This window comes from Podarcis cretensis (assembly GCF_951804945.1).
Source record: "Podarcis cretensis genome assembly, chromosome: 12".
NCBI classification, from domain to species: domain Eukaryota; kingdom Metazoa; phylum Chordata; class Lepidosauria; order Squamata; family Lacertidae; genus Podarcis; species Podarcis cretensis.
In genome coordinates, this window is record NC_137181.1 from 5611262 (window position 1) to 5638855 (window position 27594).

The 27594-nt window shown below is 44.4% G+C and overlaps 1 protein-coding gene across 6 annotated transcripts in view; it reads left to right on the top strand.

Moving 5' to 3' along the window:
- ALS2CL (ALS2 C-terminal like) overlaps window positions 1–27594 on the top strand; it is a 97838-nt gene that overhangs the window by 43087 nt on the left and 27157 nt on the right. For 4 of the 6 annotated variants that reach the window (XM_079996444.1, XM_079996447.1, XM_079996446.1 and 1 more), the window contains exons 2-13: window positions 7452–7560; window positions 8438–8615; window positions 9626–9691; window positions 11662–11827; window positions 13790–13915; window positions 14707–14826; window positions 17184–17251; window positions 20200–20287; window positions 22678–22874; window positions 23108–23173; window positions 24436–24534; window positions 25679–25840. In XM_079996444.1, the coding sequence (XP_079852570.1) occupies window positions 7452–7560; window positions 8438–8615; window positions 9626–9691; window positions 11662–11827; window positions 13790–13915; window positions 14707–14826; window positions 17184–17251; window positions 20200–20287; window positions 22678–22874; window positions 23108–23173; window positions 24436–24534; window positions 25679–25840 (1445 nt within the window). The remainder of the gene's footprint in view (window positions 1–7451; window positions 7561–8437; window positions 8616–9625; window positions 9692–11661; window positions 11828–13789; window positions 13916–14706; window positions 14827–17183; window positions 17252–20199; window positions 20288–22677; window positions 22875–23107; window positions 23174–24435; window positions 24535–25678; window positions 25841–27594) is intronic. The other 2 variants (XM_079996445.1, XM_079996443.1) reach the window with 1 other exon arrangement.

Genomic DNA, 27594 nt, shown 5'->3' on the forward strand with positions numbered 1-27594 from the left:
GGATTCACTTTGGGGTTATAAGTGGGGACCAGCCTATACTTGTAGGTGGAGGGGTGTGTGTGGGGGGGAAACTCCCAGAGGAGTGTACCAAGTCAGACTGCATGGGGATGGAAGAACGACTTCTTAATACTTATATAAAACTTCCTGCAAGTGGAAAAATAATATCTGGGATCCTAGACTGAAGATTGCAAGCCGTATGATAGGAGTATGTGAAGGTTTCTACAGGTGAAACTCGAAAAATTAGAATATCGTGGGAGAGTTCATTTATTTCAGCAACTCTAGGATTCTGTCTCAGGGCAGTTCACAGCATAAAAATACAAGACAGAAATACAAAATGTGTAATAAAAACGAGAGCTGGAAGGAACCCTGAAAGTCATCTAGTCCATGGGTAGGCAAATCCAACCCAATCTCCTTCTCAATCCGGCCCACAGACGGTGCGGGAATCAGTTTGTTTTTACATAAGTAGAATGTGTCCTTTTATTTAAAATGCATCTCTGGGTTATTTATGGGGCATAGGGATTTGTTCATTTTCCCCACAAAATATAGTCCGGCCCCCCACAAGGTCTGAGGGACAGTGGACCGGCCCCCTACTGCAAAAGTTTGCTGACCCCATTCTAGACCAACCCATGGCAATGCAAGAACGGCAGCTAAACACACAAACAAAGACACGGCTACACCCCTGTCTGCTCTATTCACCAGCCCCCTATGTTTTACCCTACATTAACCCACTTTGCAACCTGCCTTTCCCCCCTTTCCTTTCCCCTGCCTGACTTCATGCAAATCCTGGATTCTAAAGATGCACTTTGTTGTTGTTGTGTAGTTGTTTAGTCGTGTCCGACTCTTTGTGACCCCCTGGACCAGATTAGATTAGATTAGATAAATTTATTGTCATTGTCCGTATATACACAGTATACACAACAACGAAAATCAAACACCCAAGACCGGATTCACATACACATTTGCACGTATCTCCAACACTCTCATCCTATTCAGACATAATCTATTAAAACATACATAATCCAGAATATAACACAACCTATTAGAAGCATAGCATAACCTAAAACCTCCTGTCTTCCACTGCCTCCCGCAGTTTGGTCAAACTCATGCTGGTAGCTTCGAGAACACTGTCCAACCATCTCGTCCTCTGTCGTTCCCTTCTCCTTGTGCCCTCCATCTTTCCCAACATCAGGGTCTTTTCCAGGGAGTCTTCTCTTCTCCTGAGGTGGCCAAAGTATTGGAGCCTCAGCTTCAGGATCTGTCCTTCCAGTGAGCACTCAGGGCTGATTTCCTTCAGAATGGAGAGGTTTGATCTTCTTGCAGTCCATGGGACCCTCAAGAGTCTCCTCCAGCACCATAATTCAAAAGCATCCATTCTTCAGCGATCAGCCTTCTTTATGGTCCAGCTCTCACTTCCATACATCACTACTGGGAAAACCATAGCTTTAACTATACGGACCTTTGTCGGCAAGGTGATGTCTCTGCTTTTTAAGATGCTGTCTAGGTTTGTCATTGCTTTTCTCCCAAGAAGCAGGCGTCTTTTAATTTCGTGACTGCTGTCACCATCCTGCAGTGATCATGGAGCCCAAGAAAGTAAAATCTCTCACTGCCTCCATTTCTTTCCCTTCTATTTGCCAGAGTAGTGCAGAAGATGCACTACAGATGCTCAAATGGGTGTTGCGTGACGACAGCCTTACATTTCTATGCATATAGGAAGATATCATCCGGAGTGGTGTTCAAGGCTAGTTCTGATTCAAGAGGTCCCCAGTGGCAGATCTGTCTTCTGCCATGAAGTTGCTTTTGGCCTTAGGCTGTGAGGTTGTGGCTTCCCCCAGCCTTTTGCCTACCACTGGAGATGGAGGAAGAATGCCCATCTACCTTGCAGGGTTGTTGTAAAGATTGCACTTTGAAGGTCAGTGGTATTGGCTCCAGATTCCCAAGTGATACCCATTTGGTTCCATCACTATTAACGTTTTAAAGCAGGCCTTGAAAACCCATTTATTGTAAGCTGCTTTTAGTTGAGATGGGGAGGTGAATTTCTTGAGGGTTCCCCCCCCAAAAAAAAATGTTAAAGAAATAAAGATCTGGACCATAGACGGGTCTCACCAACTCTAGCGACATGGTTAACATCTGGCATGTTTCCTGATTTTAGCCAACAGCTGTTACAAGAGCCAACTTAATATTCCTTCCTGCTATGGGTCTAATATAGAATAAGAAAAATGTTCTGGTTTTCGGGTGTGTAAATGGGGTCAGGGGGGGAATCTTGCTGGCAAAATGTCAGGGGAAACCCGGGTGTATGGCAATGCAATGGAAAAAGCAGCGAGAACAGCTCCCAAAGTAAAAGTAATATTGAGGGGTGGTCTCCCCCAAAAAGCTCAACACTTTGCGGGTGTCAGGAATTTTACTTTTCGAAATATGGCAATTGACGATCATTCCCCTGAAACTTGACTCACGGGATCCCCCCCCCCCAAAAAAAATTGTCACATACTGGACTGGGGGTGACTTTCTGCTGTCAAGTCTGAACAGTGACTGTTGAAATATTCAACATTCATTGACCTGGTGTCCTCCAGATTTTGGGTCCCTACTCCCCCCAGCCCCCAGCCAGCATGCTCAATGGTCAGGGCTAATGGGATTTGTGGTCCAGCACAGTCGAGAGGGTGCCAGATCCCTTACATGGCAGGCAAACTTACTTACTTCGTGCTAAGCTCACTGCCCAGAATATTCGCTCCTCCAGCTCCACCATCCCAAGGTCTCTTTCTTCCTAAAAAGACTTTGTTCTTTCTCCCTTTCTGTCCTGTAGATGCAGATCATCCTTTCATCATTTCCCTTTCTTTTTTCTTTTAGCTTGAATTCGCTTTCTCACCTCTTCCCTCCCAGTTCCGTTTTCCTTTTGTGCTGCATCTATTAGATGGCTAGCCTGCCGACAGGGACTGTTAGTGACCCTGTTTAGCTCCCAGACAGCATGACCCAACAGTTGGGGATGATGAGAGTTGTTTTCCAGCAACATCTGACTGGGACCGGCTAGCGGAAGGCTGAAAGAATGGAACAAGTGAATGAATGAAATGACGGCCGCTGTGAAAGTTCCCCATTTTGCGAAAGGCCGGTGTACGCATTGAGCTGCTTCTTATGAATGGGCTTGTTGCACATTTTTTCCTGTTACATCACACCTGGCTTTGTTTGGTTTCCTGTGTTTAAAACTCAAACCAGACTTGAATGAGATTGAATACCTGTTGAGTTTTTTGTTTTATCTTTCCTGGAAGAGAAGTCTCTTGTGCCTTAACAATGGGTGATGCTTTTTTTTTTTCCCCAGCAGGAAAAGGGAGAGGGAAAAATAGCCAACCTAGTATCACCAACCTGGTCCCCTCTGGTCGTTCAAGGCCACCAGTATAAGCAAATGCCTGTCTCATTTAAGACTATATAGAACCTGTATTCTCAAGAATGATGGAACTCACAAGTGGATGAGACTTTTCTTTTTCTATATCTTGGTTATTTTTAAAGGGAATCTTTGTTATGAGTCTTTGTTATGAGTCTTTTGAGTGCTTTACTGATGGAAAACTTTATAACAGAAGTGTGCAATAGATATTAAGGGACACAGGTGGCGCTGTGGGTTAAACCACGGAGCCTAGGACTTGCCGATCAGAAGGTCGGCGGTTCGAATCCGCGCGACGGGGTGAGCTCCCGTTGCTCGGTCCCTGCTCCTGCCCACCTAGCAGTTTGAAAGCACTTCAAACTGCAAGTAGATAAATAGGTACCGCTCCGGCGGGAAGGTAAACGGCGTTTCTGTTCTCCAGAAGCGGCTTAGTCCTTAGTACGCCAGCTCCCTCGGCCAATAAAGCGAGATGAGCGCCACAACCCCAGAGTCGGCCACGACTGGACCTAATGGGCAGGGGTCCCTTTACCTTTTACAATAGATATTATAGGCAAAATGAGAAATAAAAATAAACAGTTATTCATTCTTTAACTCAGGGGCCAGCAAACTTTTTCAGCAAGGGGCTGGTCCACTGTCCCTCAGACCTTGTGGGGGGCCGGACTATATTTTGAAAAAATTAATAAAAAAATCCCTATGCCCCACAAATAACCCAGAGATGCATTTTAAATAAAAGGACACATTCTACTCATGTAAAAACACGCTGATTCCCAGACCGTCCGCAGGCCAGATTTAGAAGGCAATTGGGCCGGATCCAGCCCCCGGGCATTAGTTTGCCTACCCATGCTTTAACTTAATACTTGCTTTGTACATCCATTTGTAATTAAATTTGTCAAGACCTCTGATCTTCCCCTTGCATTCTCGATTTAAATCCCTTAAACACGCACTTAAACTTTGCTTTCTCCATATTATTTGAGTTACTATAAATTTTGTTTTGTACCATTAACCTATTAACACACTGCAGCTCAATCAAGACGGAGTGTTCTTATTACATGAACTCTACAAATACCCCACTCTTTGGATAATTTTTCAACAACAAAAAATGGTTATGAATCAATATTTCATTATCCCTTCTGCTTTGTACATTTGTCCTTCCAGGCGGTGGGGCTTTCTGGTTTAAAAGATCGAATCTTTGTTTTCTGTTTCTTTTTGTAACGTTTGCACGCTTCTTCTGTTAACAAGTCAACAAGACCAAAAAAGAAGGGAAGAAAAAAAAGCATCAGATATCAGCAGATCTGTTGGACTGACTTGCATTCCAGAAATAGGAGGAGTTAGGGAACATAAGTGATTTCCACCCCTGTTTCTGTTTCTGATGCAATTCTCTGACACCCTTTCGGTGCAGGGCAGGTGAAACTGCAGCTGTTATTGTTTAGTCGTTTAGTCATGTCCGACTCTTCATGACCCCCTGGACCAGAGCACACCAGGCACTTCTGTCTTCCACTGCCTCCCGCAGTTTCGTCAAACTCATGCTGGTAGCTTTGAGAATACTATCCAACCATCTCGTCCTCTGTCGTCCCCTTCTCCTTGTGCCCTCCATCTTTCCCAACATCAGGGTCTTTTCCAGGGAGTCTTCTCTTCTCATGAAGAAGTCTTGGAGCCTCAGCTTTAGGACCTGTCCTTCCAGTGAGCATTCAGCGTTTCAGAATGGATAAGTTTGATCTTCTTGCAGTCCATGGGACTCTCAAGAGTCTCCTCCAGCACCAGAATTCAAAAACATCCATTCTTCGGTGATCAGCCTTCTTTTGGTCCAGCTCTCACTTCCATATCACTACTGGGAAAACGATAGCTTTAACTATTCGGACCTTTGTTGGCAAGGTGATGTCTCTGCTTTTTAAGATGCTGTCTAGGTTTGTCATTGCCTTTCTCCCAAGGAGCAGGCGTCTTTTAATTTTGTGACTGCTGTCACCATCTGCAGTGATCATGGAGCCCAAGAAAGTAAAATCTCTCACTGCCTCCATTTCTTCCCCTTCTATTTGCCAGGAGGTGATGGGACCAGTGGCCATGATCTTCGTTTTTTTGATGTTGAGCTTCAGACCATATTTTGCGCTCTCCTCTTTCACCCTCATTAAAAGGTTCTTTAATTCCTCCTCACTTTCTGCCATCAAGGTTGTGTCATCTGCATATCTGATGTTGCTGATATTTCTTCCGGAGATCTTAATTCCGGCTTGCAATTCATCCAGCCCAGTCTTTCGCATGATCAATTCTGCATATAAGTTAAATAAGCAGGGAGACAATATAGAGCCTTGTCGTACACCTTTCCCAATTTTGAACCAATCGGTTGTTCCATATCCAGTTCTAACTGTAGCTTCTTGTCCCACATAGAGATTTCTCAGGAGACAGATGAGGTGATCAGGCACTCCCATTTCTTTAAGAACTTGCCATAGTTTGCTGTGGTCGACACAGTCAAAGGCTTTTGCACACAGAAACTGCAGCTACTGAGGACTAATTTGGGAACCCACTAAGTAGAAGCAAGCAGGGAGGGGGGAAATCATGGCATTGTAGTTCATTTCCTTTACTGGTACCCTAAATATGCAAAAATATCTCTCCTCCCATCCTGTTAGATTTGCCTTCGCTCACCCCAAAGGCCTTCCCGATATCCTTTCGGTGGCAAACCGTGGGGGAGAATGAAAGTTAATTTATCAGCTGACCATCATAGCTGCGGCTTCCTGTTTCCCACACTAATCATACCACTTCTGGAGAAAAAGCTTTCTAAAAATGGCACTGAATCAGCGGTATTTCTTTAGCTGGGTTTTGCAATAGGATTCCCCAGTAGCCTTCTCCCCTACAGATTTTGTCAAGCTATGACTGCCATCAGCTGTCAGTAAGCACGGTCAAAGGGTCAACATTACCCAGAGGGCGCCAAATTGGGGGAGCTAGGCTTATAACACTGAAATAGGAAAATATTCATTTCTGAAAAAGTGTTGCCAGTCCTTATTGTTGTTCTTTTTTAAAAAGGGTGTTTAGGTTGTATGCTTGGGCTCCTTCTAATCCCTGTATCCAGCAAGTGTTAAAATCTAAGCAGGGATAGAAATCCCTGGAATAGCCATGTTAGCTTCCTGGTGAGGCAATGGGCGATTAAGGTAACAAAGGAAGTGGCTCTGTGCCAGATGGAAAATGTGAAGGTCCCCCTTCCTCAACTCGTTGGGCAGTTATCTTTCCACGAGGGCCAACACTGATGCCGAAATCCATCATCACCTGAGCCAGGCATAGGCAAACTTGGCCCGCCAGATGTTTTTCGGACTACTGGTCCTGTTAGCTAGGGATCATGGGAGTTGTAGTCCCAAAACATCTGGAGGGCCAAGTTTGCCTATGCCTGGCCTGAGCTCTGCGACTGCATCTTTCTCCCGAATGAAGTGCAGCGTGTTTGAGGACCGGGACATTCGCCGGGAAACCAAAATGCTTGTTTACATAGCTATTGTACTACCAACTTTACTGTATGCTTGTGAAACGTGGACCACTTATAAACGCCATCTCCAACTCCTCGAAAGAGTCCATCAACCGTGTCTCTGAAAAATGGAGCTTTCTGCAACGCGCAATGAGGATTTGTGAATGTTACACAACGTTAACTTAAGTGTCCAATGCAGATTATGCTGAGTTCTTTTATTGCTCCGAACCCTGCTGGAATCTGGTATACCGTGGTACCTCGGGTTACATATGCTTCAGGTTACAGACTCCGCTAACCCAGAAATAGTACCTCGGGTTAAGAACTTTGCATCAGGACGAGAACAGAAATTGTGCTCTGGCGGCAGCTGGAGACCCCATTAGCTAAAGTGGTCCTTCAGGTTAAGAACAGTTTCAGGTTAAGAATGGACCTCCAGAACGAATTAAGTACTTAACCCGAGGTACCACTGTATATGCCAATAAAGATTTGCGAATTTGATTTGTTCAACGTGTTTCAGGCTGCTTGGGTTGGGATTGGGGCTTCATAAACAGCAAGCTGGGTGGCTGTTTTTTTTTCTTTTCATTTTGCAGCTCCGGTCTAATTTGGAGTCTTTTGTGTTCTCTCCTATTTCCTGATCCCTGGCAGGACATGAGCATCACAGACGTCGCTGCCTCACTGCTTAGGACAGAGGATTCCTTCTCTTCCTGCCTTGCTCGGATCAACAGCGTCGTGCTCCAGCCCCTCCTGCAGTCAGGTGAGCACAGAGGGCGAACGTGGCATAGGCATCCTGGCCTTGAAATTTCATGGAAATGGCGGAAATGACTGGCAGAATCCGAGACCAGGGAGAAGAGATGGTGGAAGAAGATTGGAAGAAATTTAAAATCTACTTACAGAAATATTGTAAAATGTTTGAATGTTGATGACATTGAAATGAAATGAAGGGGTTCTAGTAATAAGGTAAAATGTAAGATTGGAGTGATATTAGATGAAAACCTGAAGCTATAATATGTGAAGAAAAATAATTAAGGATAAACTAACAGGATATGAATTTGCTGAACCAATTTTTAAATGGAATACAAAAAAGGGAGGCGTGAGGAAGTCAGGAAAATAAGTTAACTAAAGAGGAGAAATTAAAAAGAGGGATTTTTGTTTTTTTGTTTTTTTCCCTCTTTTTCCTATGTTAAATGTTTGTATTTTTGTATTTATGTATTTTTCTTGTGTCTTTTTTATTTGTTGTTTTATAACCTCATTATTGTTAAAACTTAATAAAATATTATATATATATATATATATATATATATATATAATAAGAAATTTCACACTCTGTGCCAGGGGCGAAGGAAGGCTCTCCGGCACCCGGTGCGGTGTGTCGAGGGGCGGGGCAAACCACCCAGCAGCGCATGCACACTGCCACTATGTATATCGCATGCGTGTGCACTGCTATGTATGCCGTACGGACAGCAGGGTATTGCAGCTATGGTACATAGGAATTCGTTCATTTCCCCCCCTTCAAATATAGTCTGGCCCCCCACAAGGTCTGAAGGACAGTGGACCGGCCCCCTGCTGGAAAAGTTAGCTGACCCCTGATTTAACGTTTGCTCCTTGCCCTACCTTCCCTGCTTGCGCCGAAGGGTCTTTTGAGAACGCGAAGCTCTTGGACGAGCTGAACAACCGCTTCCAAGTCATCTGGGACCTGACGGAGGAGAGCTACAGAACTCTGAAGCAAACCTTCGGCGTGTCAGAATCCGTCAGCATCCAAGACTTGTACCTTGCCCAGAAAGCCGACTTGTTCCTTGACACTTACATCCAGTGAGTACAACCGCAAACCCGTGGAGGCAGCGTGGCATAGTGGTCAGAGCAGAGCTTTCCAAACTTTTCCTGTTGGCGACACACTTTTTAGACGTATATCAATTTGCAACGCAGGAATTCAGTTTGGCTAGCAAACCGGCTGGCTGCCCGCTCTCTTTCCAGCCCCGGGAGGAGCACAAAGGGCGTTTGCACGACTGCACACGCAGCCGACACACTAACGTGTCGTGACACAGAGTTTGGAAAGTTCTGGGTTAAGAGTGTCGGACTAGGACCTGTGAGACCAGGGCGGATTTAGGTTTGATGAGGCCCTTAGCTACTGAAGGTAATAGGGCACTTTATATATCCAGCTGTCCTTTGTCAACAACAAACTCGCTGGTTTTTGTGTTGAATATATGCTATATGGTAATTTATGGACCTAGCAGGTATCTAAAGCCATTTGCACATAACAAAATACATATTTTATCAAAATAACTTTTGTTATTGCCAAATGCCAATGTGTTTGCATTATTAAGTTTGCTATGAATAAAAATCATTTTAAATAAGAGCTTAATAATTATTTCACTACAGTGGTACCTAAAGTTAAGAACTTAATTTGTTCCGGAGGTCCGTTCTTAACCTGAAACTGTTCTTAACCTGAAGCTCCACTTTATGGGGCCTCTCGCTGCTGCCGCCGCACGATTTCTGTTCTCATCCTGAAGCAAAGTTCTTAACCCGAGGTACTATTTCTGGGTTAGTGGAGTCTGTAACCTGAAGCGTATGTAACCCGAGGTACCACTTGTATTAATATACTTCTTCTTCATTGTATTTCACTATTAATATACTTCTTCGCTGCATTACTTTGATAAAATACATGTTTTATTATGTGCAAATGGCTTTAGATACCTGTTCGCTTGCCCTGACCTTCCCATCAAAATTTGGTAAAAGAGCGTTGCAAAACGTCTGCAAAGTTCCTTCAGTCCCGGGGAGCTCAGACACACAGCCTAATGCTTGTCCCAATTTATTTTAAACAGGTACTTCTCCACTTTCGCCAGTTGTGTCGTGACCCAAGTCTTTGACCATGCTGCCAGGAATAAAAGGTGAGTGTGGCTTGTAGTGTGCTTGAAGAGCCTGCAGGATCAGGCCAATGGCCCATCTGGTCCAGCATCCTGTTCTCACAGTGGTAAACCAGATGCCCATTATGGGAAACCCACCAATAGGATCTGAGCGCAAGAGTTGGAGGCCATCACTGTGGCAGGGAGTTCCATATTTTAACTCTGCAGTGCACGAAGAAGTAATTTCTTTTTATCTGTCCTGAATAATCCTACATTCAGCCTGATCGGATGTCCACAAGTTCTAGGGTAATGAAAGAGGGAGAAAGACCTTTCTCTTTCCACTTTAAATGACTTTAAAAGAGAATTAGTCAATTCTAATTCTAATTAGGAAAGCTTTTAATGCTTGATGCATTGCTGTATTTTAATATTTTGTTGGAAGCCACCCAGAGTTGCTGGGGAAGCACAGCCAGATGGGCGGGGTATAAGTAGTAATATATATATAATTATTATTATTATTTATTAGAGAAGTCTAATGATGGCTACTAGCCAGGATTGCCGTTCTCTGCCTCTGCAGTTGGAGGCAGTGGTGATGATGATGATGATGATAAATTTATTATTTATGTCCTGCCCATCTGGTTGGACTTCCCCAGCCACTCTGGGCAGCTCCCAACAGAATATTAAAAACATGATAAAACATCAAACATTTTAAAAAATCCCTAAACAGGGCTGCCTTCAGATGTCTTCTAAAAGTCAGATAGTTGTTTATTTCCTTGACATCTGATGGGAGGGTGTTCCAGAGGGCGGGTGCCACCACTGAGAAGGCCCTCTGCCTGGTTCCCTGTAACTTGGCTTCTCACAGGGAGGGAACCGCCATAAGGCCCTCGGAGCTGGACCTCAGTGTCCGGGCAGAACAATGGGGGTGGAGACGCTCCTTCAGGTATACTGGGCTGAGGCCGTTTAGGGCTTTGAATTGTGCTCGGAAACGTCCTGGGAGCCAATGTAGGTCTTTCAAGACCAGTGTTATGTGGTCTCGGCAGCCGTTTCCAGTCACCAGTCTAGCTGCCGCATTCTGGATTAGTTGTAGTTTCCGGGTCACCTTCAAAGGTAGCTCCACGTAGAGTGCATTGCAGTATTCCAGGCGGGAGATAATCGGAACATGCACCACTCTGGCGAGATAGTCTGCAGGCAGCGAGGGTCTCAGCCTGCGTACCAGATGGAGCTGGTAGACAATGATGCTTATGAAGACCAGTTGCTAGAAACCACAAGAGAGGAGAGGTCTTGTGTTCAAATCCTGCTTGCTGGTTTCCCACAGACATTTGGTGGGCCACTGTGAGAATAGGATTCTGGGCTCGATGGGCCACTGGCCCGATCTATTCTTATGTTCTTACAAAAGCATTCTGTGTGAAGAAGCCTTAGGATTCCCCTTTAACTATATGGGCCTTTGTTGGCAAGGTGATGTCTCTGCTTTTTAAGATGTTGTCTAGGTTTGTCATCGCCTTTCTCCCAAGAAGCAGGTGTCTTATTCCCTCATAAAACTTAAGACACGACACAGTCTTCTATAAAAGTATAAAAAGGTTTACTCACACATCATTCAGTTCACAATTGGATCCCAGAAGGCAGACTTACCGGTAGCTTAGAAAAGTAACATACACATGGAAACTATCTCATAAGGAGACAGTCCCTTTGTCCTCTCTTGGCTGGAGGCCAAGAGAGCATCTTTGGCTAAGCAGATGTTGCTTCTTCAATGTATGTAGTCAAAGAGAGAGAGATGGCTGCCCTGCCCTGTGCTTTTGTCGTTACCTGCACAGGTGAGGCCACGCCCACCTCTAGTCACATGCAGAGGAAGTCTGTCGCAGCCCAGAAGGAAACAGGAAGTTTACCTGCTGGCTGGACAAACTTTCCTCCCCATGCGTAAACATGTTCACTCTAGGAGTGTTGTACTTGACTGCTGTTGTGTTTCACATCCCACACCACTCACAGCTTGTTTCTGTCTTGCCAATTCTGAATCGTTGCAGCGATTTCTGGAAGAGCCACAAGCCGTCGCTGCAGCAGTTCCTCACCGACTTCTCCCCGGGGACGTCCATCGCTGTCGCTCTCCACACTGTGCTGCACAAGCCCTTCTGGGAGCACCTCCAGAAGTACAGCCTGGTCTTCTCCCAGCTCAAGGAAGCTCATGGCCAGGTAGCGGATCCTGCACGCCTTCCACTAGGCAGTGTGGCATAGTGGTTAGAGCGCTGGGACCTAGGATTCAGGGGACCTGGGTTCGCATGCCCAACTTGGCCCTGAAGCTCACTGGGTGAGCTTGGCTCGGTCACCACCTCTCAGCCTTTCCCATCTCGCAGGGTCAGCGTTGCAAGTTTGGGGGCTTAATTGAGGAGGGGGAGAGCCACGTCGCATCACCTTGAGCTCCGTGGAGGAAATTCAATAATAAATAAATAAAGGATATATAAAAATAATTAAAAATAAGCTGTTAGACTTGTCTGTGCAAATGATTTTATTTTATTTTATTTTATTTTGGTAGCGTAACCCGAGGTACCACTGTATTTGTAAATAAACTGCCAAATGGTTTACATAATGTACATTTTTTTTTGGACAGAAACCAGCAGTTTAAAATGATGTGGCCTAAGAAAAATCATAATATGAATAATACAAGGAGTTAGAAATAGCAGTAAAAAACTAAATTGTATTTAGCTTATGCATCCGGGGTAGGCTTGCCAAAACAGAAAAGGTTTCAGCAGGTGCTGGGAAATAGTATAGCAAAGATGCCTGCCTAATGTCAATGGGCAGGGAGTTCCACAGGGTAAAAAATTGATTTCTTGTAAGTGAGGAATGGATAGGTTGCAATTTTATGCATGGTGCCAAAAGTGGAGGACTGGTGGTGGGATGTCTCCTAACAATTCTCACTGAAAAGGATATACCAAGAGCTCTGGCCAAAAGTTTCAATACAAGGAATAATTCCTACTCGAGAGTTGAAAAGAAAAACGTGTATATTCTGCTAAGAATAACAGTTTTAAACTAATAGTAAATTTAAACACAACGTATATGTGCGACAGTTTTAAAATAATAGTAAATTTAAACACAACGTTTAAGTGCAGAAATAATGTAGATTTAAATATGCAATAATATAATATAAAGGTACATAAAATACCAGTACACAACAATTGTTTTATACAAGTCTCAATGGCAGTCAAAAAGAGTCCATGTTATATAAAGTCAGAATAAAGAATCAAATAGGGCCAAAAAGAAGTTTGGATTCATTTATCTAAGATGCATGTTGAAAAAGAAACACAAAAGAATTGAATGATACAGACTTCCAACAGATTTATATTCCTTAAAAAACCGAGCTGAAGAAGGCATTTACTCCGAAACAGGGCCCTGTCCTGGTCACCACGACTGAGTCGTACATCTAATTCATACTCCGGATCTTCTTTTTGGCCCTATTTGATTCTTTATTCTGACTTTATATAACATGGACTCTTTTTGACTGCCATTGAGACTTGTATAAAACAATTGTTGTGTACTGGTATTTTATATTATATTATTGCATATTTGAAACTACATTATTTCTGCACTTAAACGTTGTGTTTAAATTTACTATTATTTTAAAACTGTCGCACATATACGTTGTGTTTAAATTTACTATTAGTTTAAAACTGTTATTCTTAGCAGAATATACACGTTTTTCTTTTCAACTCTCGAGTAGGAATTATTCCTTGTATTGAAACTTTTGGCCAGAGCTCTTGGTATATCCTTTTCAGTGTACTTCCTAACAATTCTCAGCATCTTTCCTGAGCTATAATAATAATAATAATAATAATAATAATTTATTATTTGTACCCCGCCCATCTGGCTGGGTTTCCCCAGCCACTCTGGGCGGCTTCCAACAAAGATGTACACTAGATTCTCAAGGAGTGTGATAGAAGTTATATGCTACTATGCAAACCAAACAACTATAATATAATATAATATAATATAATATAATATAATATAATGTAATATAATATAATATAATATATAATATAATATGAATAACATGCACTTTTCTGGGGGCATAGATCTGCCTTTTTGGTGATTTTTTTTTTTATTAAAAAAGGAAAGATTTCTGAAGAGCTATGTTGTTGTTGTTTTATCCCCACCTCACAGAACCTGGTTAAAGAAGTGAGCGAAGCTGCTGAAGGGTTTGCAAAGCTTCACTTGTTCATTTGCCAAGCTTTGGATGAAGCCAACCTCACCCGGAACCTCTGGAAGTCCCTGGGCCACAAGTTCACGGTGCGTCACAGAGGGGAAAACGGTTGGGAGAGGTCTAAGGGCTCCCCTACACAAAACATTTCAAAGTTTCAACGGCTCAGAAACTTTTTTCAATTCATTATATATCATTTCCCAGAATTCCTTTACTATTTTACATGTCGCCACTAGTCCTGCACTTTTGACATCTGACGGGAGTGTCAGGAGCTCAGCCTACACTCGAGTAGGACCCGACTGGCATGTTTTCTCCCTCCTGGTCGTTCGTTCGGGAGCTTCAAAAGCTTTCTTCAGCCCGAACATCACAGCAACTGACGCCAACAGACATCGGCACACTTAGGGATCCGCAGAGTGTTCACAGCTTTCGCAACAGACCTCAGCAACTCAGCATTTTGGCTAATCTACTTTATTTACATATAAACACACACGGAGCACTGCAACATGGCTCCCTCTCTCTCTAGCACCAGACAGCAAAGAGCAAAAGAACAAAGGACAATAGACCCACTTCACAGAACACAGTAACACAAACATCCTGTCTCCCTCACTTCCCACTCTGTGAAGTCAAAACATACACCGTCATGTGATAGACAACAATCCCATGACTGCAATCACGGAGCAGGAATTCTAACAGGGAGGGCGTTCCACAACGCGGGCGCCACTACCAAGAAGGCCCTCTGCCTGGTTCCCTGAAATTTCTCACAATGAGGGAACCGCCAGAAGGCCCTTGGAGCTGGACCTCTGTGTCTGGGCTGGACGATGGGGGTGGAGACGCTCCTTTAAGTATACTGTGCAATGATGAAATAACTCTGTCATTCCAGGATGTTCTTTGTGTTTCTGAGAGGAGGCTGCTGGAAGACAGCCGGAATCTTGCCCTCTATCCCAGCACAGGAAGATCTGACCGGGTTCTGCTCTTCAACGACATCCTTGTGTTGATTCAAGTAAGGAGTCCAGGTGTACTTTGACCTGTGCCAAACATTGCTGCCGTGTGGAGCGTTCCCCATTCAGCATTCCCATTCCCTTCTCCTCCATCTTGTTTTTCCATTCCCTCCCAGTCAGATTTCTGAAGCCACTGGTTGTTGCCAGTGTTTTGGTGCCCTCCTTCTCCTTAACGTTGCTTTTGCTAAAGCTTTTTTGCCCTCCTACAAACCTGAGTGAGATTCTTCCTATGCTCACGTGGCGCTGTTTCCTCTCTGTAAGGATTCGCACCCACAACTTGAACGTTGGAAATGGAGGGAACGATGGTCCTAACCCAGGCATGGGGAATCTTTGGGCCTCCAGATGTTCCTGAACTACAGCTCCCGTTATCCCTGGCCATTGACCATGTCCGTTGGTGCTGATGGGAGTTATAGTTCAGCAACTTCTTTTCTTTTCTTTTTGAAAAAAAATATTGGTTTTTTCACAAATATTTAAGCACACAAACAGATAAACAAACACATAAACAAATAAAGAAACATAAATCATAGCCTTTTTGAGCCTTAATCTAATGAACATTGTTAAGTGACTTCCTCGTATCCCCATGTTTGGGTTTCAATGAATATCATTTTAACAGTTTTCCAATTCAGTATTCTTATAAAATTTACTTAATCACTTAACATCTTTCTTTCTAACCAGTTCAGTATTCAACATATTGAATCAATTAACAATTAACTAAATAGTCGTTGAATTTCGTCCATTCTTCCTGATACTCCTCCTCCTTCTGGTCACGGACTCTTCCAATCAGGTTGGCTAGCTCCAAGAATTCCATCATTCTTCCACTGTTGATACTTCCTGCATTTTATAGTTCAGCAACTTCTACAGGGCCAAAGATTCTGCATCCTTCGCCTGGTCAATGGGATTCATATTTTGCATTCCCTGCGTTCTGGTGTGCTGTTTTCAAGGCAGCTAGGTGGAATTCCAATTTCTCATAGAATTGGAAGATCATCTGCTCCAACTTCCTGCAATGCAAGAATCTCAACTTAAAAGCACCCCTGATAGACAGTCATCCATCTTCTGCTTAAAAACCTCCAAGGAACCTCTCAAGGGAGACTGCTCCACCAGTTGTGGGTTATCTTGAGTATCCAGCAGAGCTCCTGGAACAAATCGCCCATGGTTCAACACACAACACCAGCTTTGCCTCTCATTATTATTATTTATTAAATTTATAAAGCGCCCTTGATGTTGCTGAGGGCGTGTTGAAGAACTGATGCTAATAATAATAATAATAATAATAATAATAATAATAATAATAATAATAATTTTATTTATATCCCGCCCTCCCCAGCCGAAGCCGGGCTCAGGGCGGCTAACAACAATAAAATAGTGCAACATTCTACAAACATGTCCATTATGTAAAAAGCAACTTTTCCAATCATCAATTTTTTATATATTTTACAGTTTAAGTTGTCACTCCATTGCTTACACAACTCCCCCCCCCCCCGTTTTATTTTTTTAAAAAAACCACATTTAGAGCTGAGTATCTCTGTGATCAAATCTCTTTGGCCCTTTGCCTCGCTGAGACCAATGCTGTGCTTGCTCTTGTGGTCCCCCCCCCTTATTATTTATTTCTTTATTTATATTTTTGACAAAGAAATAATCATACATAAATAAGAATAAAAATGTGCACCCCACCACCGAGACCGTTCCATTGTAACTATCCAATCTCCCAAAATTTCAACCCCTCTTGCGATGGTTTGAACCCTTTCCGTTTTAACAGTACCAATTCTACAAACACCCTCCATATTGCTTCAAAATTATTTCTTAATGGCACATGTTGATTTAGCATTAGTAGCTATATCCCACGCCTCTTTATGCCATTCTTCCATTTTATATACTGCTTGCCCCTTGCAATTCCTAGCTATCATAATTTCTGCAGCTGTCAATAAATTTGTGAGCAAGTCCTCAGTTCCCCCACAATGAAAATTATTTAAACATTTTCTTTCTTTTTTATATACATTTTTATTGATTTTTAACATGTCATTTCCAACAGTCCTTTAACATACTTTCTTACCTTATACAATATTTTGGACTTCCATCAACCTCTGAAAATTTTCCATTCTTAATCACTTATTCTGCCTTTCTTAATTTCTCTATTACTTTTAATTATCATTAACAAATAATTCTTTTCATAGTCTTCCTTGCAATATTTTGCATAGTCCTCCTTACAGAACTTCTTGCAGTCCTACTAGCGTGATCTGTTTTTTACAATTACTTTTCAAATAGTTCAGATATTTACTCCAGTCCTCTAAAAATCTCTGGTCCCGCAGGTTTCGAATCCTTCCTGTTAATTTATCTAATTCTGCATTTCAACGTTTTCTAGGGGAACACCTTCCAGAGTTTTGACCTGAAGCTCACCTGGGTGGACGCGACTTTCAAGGAAACAGGAAAGTAAGTGGACTTCCTCCGTGTTAAGTTGTGGGTGAACATATCAGACAACACAGCGATTCTTCAAACAGCTCTTGATTATTCACAGGCCAGGACAGAACTGAACTTGAAGGGTTCAGTCAGCCTGCTTATATAGAGCTCCAGTACAACGTTACTGTAACAACTTTCTAAAACTATCCAATCACTGAATGTCACTTTCGATCCCTTATTTGCATAATTATCTACAGTATCCCCCTGCTGGCCCAGGGTGAGAACTTCAGTACATAACACCCCGAGCCACAATGGCTCTGCCTTCGCTCTCAGAGGCAGAAATGCTTCCGAATTCCTGTTGCCGGGGAATCGCAGGTGAACAGAGTGTTCTCGCACTCATGTCCAGCTTGCAGGCTTCCCAAAGGCATCTGGTTGACCGATGTGAGATCAGGATTCTGTACTAGGTGGGCCCTTGGCCTGATCCAGAAGGCTCTCCTTGTGTTCTGCTGCTGGCAAATTGTTTGCTTGGCGAGTTCCCGCCTCCGCCCATAGAAATAAAGACACAGGACACAAGAATTCGAGTTAATGGGTCAAATTAGGCCACAACTTTATTGGGCACCACAGTTCAAGAAGGACACTGACAAACTGGAACGTGTCCAGAGGAGGGCAACCAAAATGGTCAAAGGCCTGGAAACGATGCCTTAGGAGGAACGGCTAAGGGAGCTGGGCATGTTTAGCCTGGAGAAGAGGAGGTTAAGGGTGATATGATAGCCATGTTCAAATATATAAAAGGATGTCACATAGAGGAGGGAGAAAGGTTGTTTTCTGCTGCTCCAGAGAAGCGGACACGGAGCAATGGATCCAAACTACAAGAAAGAAGGTTCCACCTAAACATTAGGAAGAACTTCCTGACAGTAAGAGCTGTTCGACAGTGGAATTTGCTGCCAAGGAGTGTGGTGGAGTCTCCTTCTTTGGAGGTCTTTAAGCAGAGGCTTGACAACCATATGTCAGGAGTGCTCTGATGGTGTTTCCTGCTTGGCAGGGGGTTGGACTCGATGGCCCTTGTGGTCTCTTCCAACTCTAGGATTCTATGATTACAGGAATTGAGCGTACCCACGGGACCGCCTCTCCTGGTATGTCCCACAGAGGAACTTACGGTCTGCAAATAAAAACATCTTGAAGATCCCAGGCCACAGGGAGGTTAGGCTGGCCTCAACTAGAGCCAGGGCCTTTTCAGCCGCGGCTCCAATCTGGTGGAACGCTCTGTCACAAGAGACTAGGGCCCTGCGGGACTTGACATCTTTCCGCAGGGCCTGCAAGACAGAGCTGTTCCACCAGGCCTTTGGTCAGGGCGCAGCCTGACCCCCATCCTCTTGCAATCTGCACAGAATTTTGCTTATTGGTTGCCATAAATTTGATTTTAATTAATTTTTATAATGAAATGTTTTTAGAATCGTTGGATTATTTTGATTGTTGTTAGCCGCCCTGAGCCCAGCTTCGGCTGGGGAGGGCGGGATATAAATAAAATTTATTATTTATTATTATTATTATTGGCTTAGGCATTGGTCCTAACTACTAACCGGCTCATAGGCCGATGAGTGTTAACTACCAGTGGGAGGAGTCCCGCTGAGGCACGTCAACTAGGACCTCCCCCGGGGTCACCGCGTGGGGGCGTGCCGTGGGCCCACACTCCATAGGCTTAGGACGAGGCCACGCCCCCCGGAATCCTTTACCGGACTACCCTTTATTTGGGAGAAGGTGACGGCGCTCCTTCTCCCCCTTCATCTGCATAACAATAGACTGTAGCCCCACCAATGCCTACTGCCAATACCGTGGAGTTGTGACGGTTTGCTACGAGGTAGGCGAATTACAAATGGCTGGAGCCAATCTGCCAGATGGAAAAATTCCTACCAGGCCCCTTGACGGCGACCAACCGAGATTCATAGCAACGTCAAAGAACCTAGTCTAACGGGTGGGAGGGAAGGGGAAACCAGGTCAGCTGCGGCGCGGGAAAGAGAGAGGTCCTCGGCCGCGCCAGACCTAAGTAGGCGAGGCCACGCCCCCCGCGCCAGCCGATTGGCTGGCACGGGGTATGACGCAGCTGAGGATTCCCTGCTATCGCGTGGGGCTGGAGCCGTGAGTGTGGGGAGAGGCGTGAAGCCCGCAACCCCATCTCCTCCCTAGCTCAGAAGTGGATTTACAGTGGATGCTCGGGTTGTGATCTGTACAGGAGGCACGTTCTCAACCCTCAGCGCCGCGTCTGTGCACACGCGGGTCACGATTCGGCGCTTCTGTGCATGCGCAAAGCGCGATTTAGTGCTTTGCATGCGCGAGCGCCGAAACCTGGAAGTAACACGTTCCGGTACTTCCGGGTTCAGTGCTGTGCGCAACCCGAAAATGAAGTGTCTGTAACCCGAGGTATGACTGTATTTCCAAACAGGGTATATTTGATTTAAATCCCATCGATTTAAATCACGACTTAAATCACGATTTCAATCACTAGTCAGTAAGACTTGGTTTAAATCATTTTTTCACAGAAAGACTCATTTTTGCTGGTATGATCTTAATATCTGCAACCAGATGACTGTTTCATTTATGGAATAATAGATTTTCAGAGTAGTTTTTACAGTTGTATCAAAAATTACTGTTTTGATTATACTGTTAGAAATACATAGACAGGTAATTGTGAAATTATTGTTTATTTGGGCAGCTTTTCTGCTGTACTTTATTGGAAGGAGAAAAATAATCATTTCCTTAATAACAATTTAAACAATTTATTTAACTAAAACAATAACATTATAACATATGTATCCATGTTTGTTAACTGATGTGGTTAAACAATGTAAAAAAAAACCACCTTAGACTGAGTTTTAGCACACATGAAAAACTTTAAACAAATCCTTATTTCCTGATGAATAGCCTTTGCACTATAATGTAACTTAAATACAAATCTTGAGAAATATTTTTCCTTCCGCTCTCTGTTTTGCTTGCTGTTTCTCAAGGCACACCCTCCGCATCAACACCCCAGAAGGCATGTTCTTCCTCTTGGCCAAAGAACCAGAGTCACGGGTATGTAGCTGTGTGGGACTCACTGCCCAGGAGTAGATGTTGGTGGTTAAAAGTTGTGGGCGAACATATCAGACGACGCAGCGATTCTTCCAAAGCAGCTCTTTATTTGTAAGCTGGAACAGAACTGAACTAAGGAGCTCAGTCAGCCTGCTTATATAGAGCTCCACTACAATGCAATAGTAACCATTTTCTGTAACTAGCCAATCACTGAACATCACTTTCGATCCTTCATTTGCATACAAACTATCCAATCACTGAACGTCACTTTCGATCCTTCATTTGTATAACTATCTACAGTATCCCCCTGCTGGCCCAGGGTGAGAACTTCGGTACATAACAGATCAGTCTGGGATGCGAGGGAGAAATTTGGCTCTAAAGGACCTAATTACATGAACTGAAGGGACACGGGTGTCACTGTGGTCTAAACCACAGAGCCTAGGACTTGCCGATCAGAAGGTCGGCAGTTCGAATCCCCGCGACGGGGTGAGCTCCCGTTGCTTGGTCCCTGCTCCTGCCCACCTAGCAGTTCGAAAGCACATCAAAGTGCAAGTAGATAAATAGGTACTGCTCTGGTGGGAAGGTAAATGGCGTTTCCGTGAGCTGCTCTGCTTCACCAGAAGTGGCTAAGTCATGCTGGCCACATGACCCGGAAGCTGTACGCCAGCTCCCTTGGCCAATAAAGCGAGATGAGCGCCGCAACACCAGAGTCATCCGTGACTGGACCTAATGGCCAGGGGTCCCTTTTCCTTTACCTTGAGCTACAGGGGAGGCAATTTCAAAAGTCAGTATAAGAGCTTGCACACCAATGTTCTGGGTTCCTCCTCCCTCCTGCATTGGGGGCGGGGCGTGCGCACCCTGTTGCAATCGATTAATAAATATCAGGCTTACTAGTTGGCCTCTGTTATTTTTCTCCTACCAATAGACAACCCCAGAGTCGGCCACGACTGGACCTAATGGTCAGGGGTCCCTTTACCTTTTTACATGAACTGAAGCACAGTCGTCCTTTGAGATTCACACTTCTCCAAATTTGGCAATGCAGTTCTCCTGTCAAGGAATGTGTAGACAAATGCATGGGATACGGGTGGCACTGTGGTCTAAACCACTGAACCTCTTGGGCTTGCTGATCAGAAGGTTGGTGGTTTGAATCCCCACGACGGGGTGAGCTCCCATTGCTCGGTCCCTGCTCCTGCCAACCTAGCAGTTTGAAAGCACACCAGCGCAAGTAGATAAATAGGTACCACTGCGGCAGAAAGGTAAACAGCGTTTCCATACGCTCTGGTTTCTATCACGGTGTCCCGTTGCGCCAGAAGCAGTTTATTCCTGCTGGCCACATGACACGGAAAGCTGTCTGCAGACAAACACCGGCTCCCTGGGCCTGAAAGCGAGATGAGCAATTGCCTTTGACTGGACTTAACCGTGCAGAGTTAAGTTTACCTTTACCTCTGGATGTGAACGGGATCTGTTCTGGAGCCCTGTTCGCATCCTGAATAGAAGAAGAAGAAGAGGAAGAAGAGGAGGAGGAGGAGGAGGAGGAGCTTGGATTTGATATCCCGCCTTTCACTCCCTTTAAGGAGTCTCAAAGCGGCTAACATTCTCCTTTCCCTTCCTCCCCCACAACAAACACTCTGTGAGGTGAGTGGGGCTGAGAGACTTCAGAGAAGTGTGACTAGCCCAAGGTCACCTAGCAGCTGCATGTGGAGGAGCGGAGATGCGAACCCGGTTCCCCAGATTACGAGTCTACCGCTCTTAACCACTACACCACACTGCACGTGCATGGGTTGCGATTTGCCGCTTCTGCGCGTGACGTCATTTTGAGCGTCTGCGCCTGCTCATGCGCGAGTGGCAGAATCCGGAAGTAACCCGTTCCGTTACTTCCAGGTCGCAACCTGAAAAGAATTAAACTGAATGTACTTTAACCTGAGGTATGAGTGTGCAGTGGTACCTCGGGTTACAGACGCTTCAGGTTACAGACTCCACTAACCCAGAAATAGTACCTCGGGTTAAGAACTTTGCTTCAGGATGAGAACAGAAATCACGTGGCAGCAGCGGGAGACCCCATTAGCTAAAGTGGTGTTTCAGGTTAAGAACAGTTTCAGGTTAAGAACTTACCTCCGGAACGAAGGTAACCCGAGGTACCACTGTATATAATGAGAGCAAGGGGTCTGCACTGGCAATTTGGCAAACTGCGGGGTGCGTTTTGACAGGCAAACAGGCATGGAGCTGCAGAGAGCTGAATGCAAGGCTGGAAAAATGAGAAGGTGAAGCGGGCACTTTTGTGCCTCCCAGCAATGGGTTGATGCAAACTTTGCAACTGAAGCCCCCTCCTCTATCTCTGCTTCCTTGCTTAATCCCCTCGTCCTCCCTGCTCTCCTCCTCTTTCCCTCCCGCAGGCCGTGTGGCAGTGGAAGCTAAACCAGGCCGTGCGCCAGGCGTTGAGCGGGAAGCGAGACTTCCCTCTGTGGGGCGAGGCCGGCCGAGGCAGAGACCCGCCGGTCTGCCGCTTCTCCAGCTTCACTTTCCGGGAGGAAGGAAGGTTGAAGGGTGCGACCTACGAGGGAGAGTGGCGGCTGAGTAAACCCCACGGCAAGTAAGTCCATAACCCCCGTTTGTGTTCTCCCTCCCTCCCTCCGATCCTTCCATTTTACATCACACTTTTAACTTGTAAAAAAAAGGGAGGAGAGAGACAAGCCAGCTAAATGGGCGGAATTGGGCCTGCAGGCCGATAGTTGCTGACCCTGCTCCAATACACAGAGATTGCTTCCCTGAACTGAGTCAGACCTTGGCTTTCCTCTGGCCATAATGGGTTTATCTTCTTTACAGAGGGACGCTGACATGGCCAGATGGTCGGAATTATGTCGGGGACTTCCAGGAAGGCATGGAACATGGGTAAGGGTGCTCCCGGGCTCACCTGTCAGGTGTGCAGAGGAAAGAGCTTTGGTCCACCCTGAATTGCACATCTCGATGGTGTGTAAATGGTACTGCTCTATTCTGCCTTGGTCAGACCCCACCCAGAGTCCTGAGTCCAGTTCTGGGCGCCACAATTTAAGGAGGAGGTTGACAAGATGGAAGGTGTACAGAGGAGGGAGATGAAGATTATTGAGGGTCTGGAAACTAAGCAGAACAGTTGAGGGTGTCTGGTTTGCTTGTCCTGGAAAGGAGAGACTGCGAGGAGATAGGACTGACATCTTCAAATATCGAAAGGGCTGTCACATAGAGGCAAGCTTGTTTTCTCTGGAGGGTAGGACTCGAAAAAATGGCCTCAAGTTACATGAAAGGAGATTCCAACCAGGGTGGATTTGATTTAAATCAAATTGATTTAAAACACTAGTCAGTAAGACTTGATTTAAATCATTATTTTTTACATAAAGGTTCAACCTTGCTGGCATCTTCTTAATATTTACACCCAGATGAAGGTTTCGTTTTCGGGGTAATAAATTTTCAGAGTAGTTTTTACAGGTGTGTCAAAAATTACTGATTTGGTTATACTATCAGAAATACATAGATAATTATGAAATTAGTGTTTATATTTGGACAACTTTTCTGCTGCACTTTATTGGAAGGAGAAAAACAATCATTTACTTAATAAAAATTTAAACATTTTATTTAACTAAAACAATAACGTTATAGCATATGTATCCATGTTTGTTAACCGATGTGGTTAAACAATTTTTTATTTTATTTTTAAACTTAGACTGAGTTTTAGCATGCATGAAAATCTTAAAACAAATCCTTATTTCCTGATGAATAGCCTTTGGACTATAATGTAACTTAAATAGAAAAAGATTTTTCCTCCGATTTAAATAAAAAAAATCCAATTTAAATTTTAAAAATCGAATTTAAATTTTAAACATCCATTTTTTGTTTTGTTTTTTTAAATCATTGATTTTTATCCACCCGGATTCCAACTAAACATCAGGAAGAACTTTTCTGAGGGTGAGAGTTGTTCAGCGGTGGAACGGTCTCCTTTGAAAGATGGTGAACTCTCCTTCCTTTGAGGTTTTAAAATAGAGGTTGGATGGAAATATCTCAAGGGTTGGTTCTTGAGCTGTCATTCCTGCATTGTAGGGGGGTTAGACTAGATGAGCCTTGGGGGTCCCTTCCAGCCCCACAGTTCTGTGGTTCTATGATCATCTTGTTCCTGGCTGTAGGTTTGGCATCTGCCTCATCCCTCGCGCCTCCGAGGACCGCTATGACTGCTACAAGTGTCACTGGCGAGAAGGCAAGATGAGCGGTTATGGGATTTGCGAGTGAGTAAGCTTTGCAAAGGTTATGGGGTTCACGGGTGGCGCTATGGATTAAATCACAGAGCCTAGGACTTGCTGATTAGAAGGTTGGCGGTTCGAATCTCCGCAACAGGGTGAGCTCCCGTTGCTCAGTCCCTGCTCCTGCCCACCTAGCAGTTCGAAAGCACACCAGTGCAAGTAGATAAATAGGTACCGCTTCGGCAGGAAGGTAAATGGCATTCCCGTGTGCTGCTCTGGTTTGCGGCTTAGTCATGCTGGCCACATGACCCGGAAGCTGTACGCCGGCTCCCTCGGCCAATCAAGCGAGATGAGCGCCGCAACCCCAGAGTCGGCCATGACTGGACCTAATGGTCAGGGGTCCCTTTACCTTTAAGCTACTGAAGGTAATGGGGCCCTTTATACATCCAGCTGTCCTTTGTCAACAACAAATTGTTGCTGTTTTTTGTGTTGGATATACGCTATATGGTAATTTATGGACCTAACAGGTATCTAAAGCCGATTGCACATAACAAGATATGTATTTTATGAAAGTAATTGTTGAACTTCAAAAAAAAACCCCAAAAACTAAGATCATGGCCACTGGTCCCATCACCTCCTGGTAAATAGAAGGGAAGAAATGGAGGCAGTGAGAAATTTTATTTTTTTGGGCTCCATGATCACTGCAGATGGTGACAGCAGCCACAAAATTAAAAGACGCCTGCTTCTTGGGAGGAAAGCAATGACAAACCTAGACAGCATCTTTACCTTTTTTAAGCCTTGCAAAAGAGGTTGTTTCCACCTCCTCCATGCTCACATCTGCAAGTGGATTGGCTGTTTCCAATTTTACAATTCCATGATTTTATTCTGCATAATCATCACAATCCTTAAGCATCTTATAGAAACTATACATGCAAATTCCCAGTGGAATCAGACGCTAACGATGAGTTGACCCCCTCCCAATTTTTCAAAATAAAACCAGCAGTTTCAAAAATGCACACTATGAATTGAAATTTATGTATTAAAATGCATGTCCCATTTAAATGTCTGGGTAGGCTTGCTTAAGCTTTTAGCTGGCACCAGAAGCAGTTACAACTCTAGAATCAATTGGCAGGGAGTTCCAAAGTTGCAAAATATCATCCAAAATAGATGTTGCGTGCATTTTTCCCAGGTATGGCGACGAGATGGTCTACAAAGGGTATTTCAAGGACAACGTACGCCAGGGGTTTGGCATCTTGGAGAATGCTTCGGATGCTGAGCAGCCGTTTAAGTACTCCGGGCACTGGGAAAATGACAAGAAACACGGCTATGGCGTCTGGGACGACAAAGAGAGGTAAGTCACCCATATATTTGGAGCGTGTTTCTTTAAGCCACCTGATATACAGTGGTACCTTGGTTTTAGAACAGCTTAGTTTGTGAACAACTTTGAAATAGAATGCTGCAAACCTGGAAGTAGGTGTTCTGGTTTGTGAACTTTGCCTTGGAACAGGCATAAGCAAACTCCGGTCCTCCAGATGTTTGGGACTACAATTCCCATCATCCCTAGCTAACAGGACCAGTGGTCATGGATTATGGGAATTGTAGTCTCAAACATCTGCCTTGGAAGCTGAACATGTTCTGCTTTCTGTTGAGTGTGTTCCATTATTAAATTGAGTCCCCCATTGCTAATCAGAGCATAATAGCTGTCAACGTTTCTCTTTTCTAAGGGAAATTCCCTTATTCCAAATAGGATTCCTCGCAAGAAAAGGGAAAAGTTGACAGCTATGAATCAGAGGCTTCCTGTTGAGGCTGTCAGCTGCTGAGTCCTGAGCACTCATGCAACGCAGAGGTGATATTTGGAGCTTTAGTTTTTGCATTTTATTTTATTTTTGCGTTTTTGTTTGTGTGGCTTTTTCATTTTTTTTGACTGTGACTTGTTCTTTGTTTTATGGGACTGACTTGTCACTGTGGCTTGTGTCTTCGTTTTTGTGACTGCGGCTTGTGACTTCGTTTTTGTGACTTGTTTTTGTGACTGTGTGGAACCTAGTTCAGCTACTAATTGACTGATTGTTTGTGTGACTGAAGAAATGGATAAAAGCCCTCCATCCAAACAATGACTACCATCAGTGCATGTAAGATTTTTTTTTTAAAAAAACCATTATCATCTACAATACTGTCTTATTTATTTTATAGTACAGTACATTGATTATTAGGGATGTGGGTGACGCTGTGGTCTAAACCACAGAGCCTAGGGCTTGCCAATCGGAAGGTCAGCGGTTCGAATCCCCGCGACGGGGTGAGCTCCCGTTGCTCGGTCCCTGCTCCTGCCAACCTAGCAGTTTGAAAGCATGTCAAAGTGCAAGTAGATAAATAGGTACCACTCCGGCGGGAAGGTAAATGGCATTTTCATGCGCTGCTCTGGTCCGCTAGAAGCGGCTTAGTCATGCTGGCCACATGACCCAGAAGCTGTACGCCGGCTACCTTGGCCAATAAAGCGAGATGAGTGCCGCAACCCCAGAGTCGGTCACGACTGGACCTAATGGTCAGGGGTCCCTTTACCTTTACCTTGATTATTGCATTTCACTTTTCATCGTTTTGCGTATTACGTTGAGGTCTGTCTGTTTTTGCTATTTATTTTGTGTTTTTGTGGCTCTGTTGTTTTTTGTTTTTGTGACTGTGTGGAACCCAGTTCAGCTACTGGTGGATTGATTGTGTGACTGCAGTACATTGTTTATTGCTTTCATTTTATGGATCAGTGGTCTCGTTGTTGTTGTTTAGTCGTTTAGTCATGTCCGACTCTTCGTGACCCCCTGGACCAGAGCACGCCAGGCACTCCTGTCTTCCACTGCCTCCCACAGTTTGGTCAAACTCATGCTGGTAGCTTCGAGAACACTGTCCAACCATCTCGTCCTCTGCCATCCCCTTCGTGGTCCCGTTAGATAGTAAAATTCATGTTAAGTTGCTGTTTTAGGGGTTGTTTTCAAAAGTCTGGAACGGATTAATCCGTTTTGCATTACTTTCTATGGGAAAGCGTGCCTTGGTTTTAGAACGCTTTGGTTTTGGAATGCACTAAGTTTGGGAACCAAGGTACCACTGTAATGAGGTTTG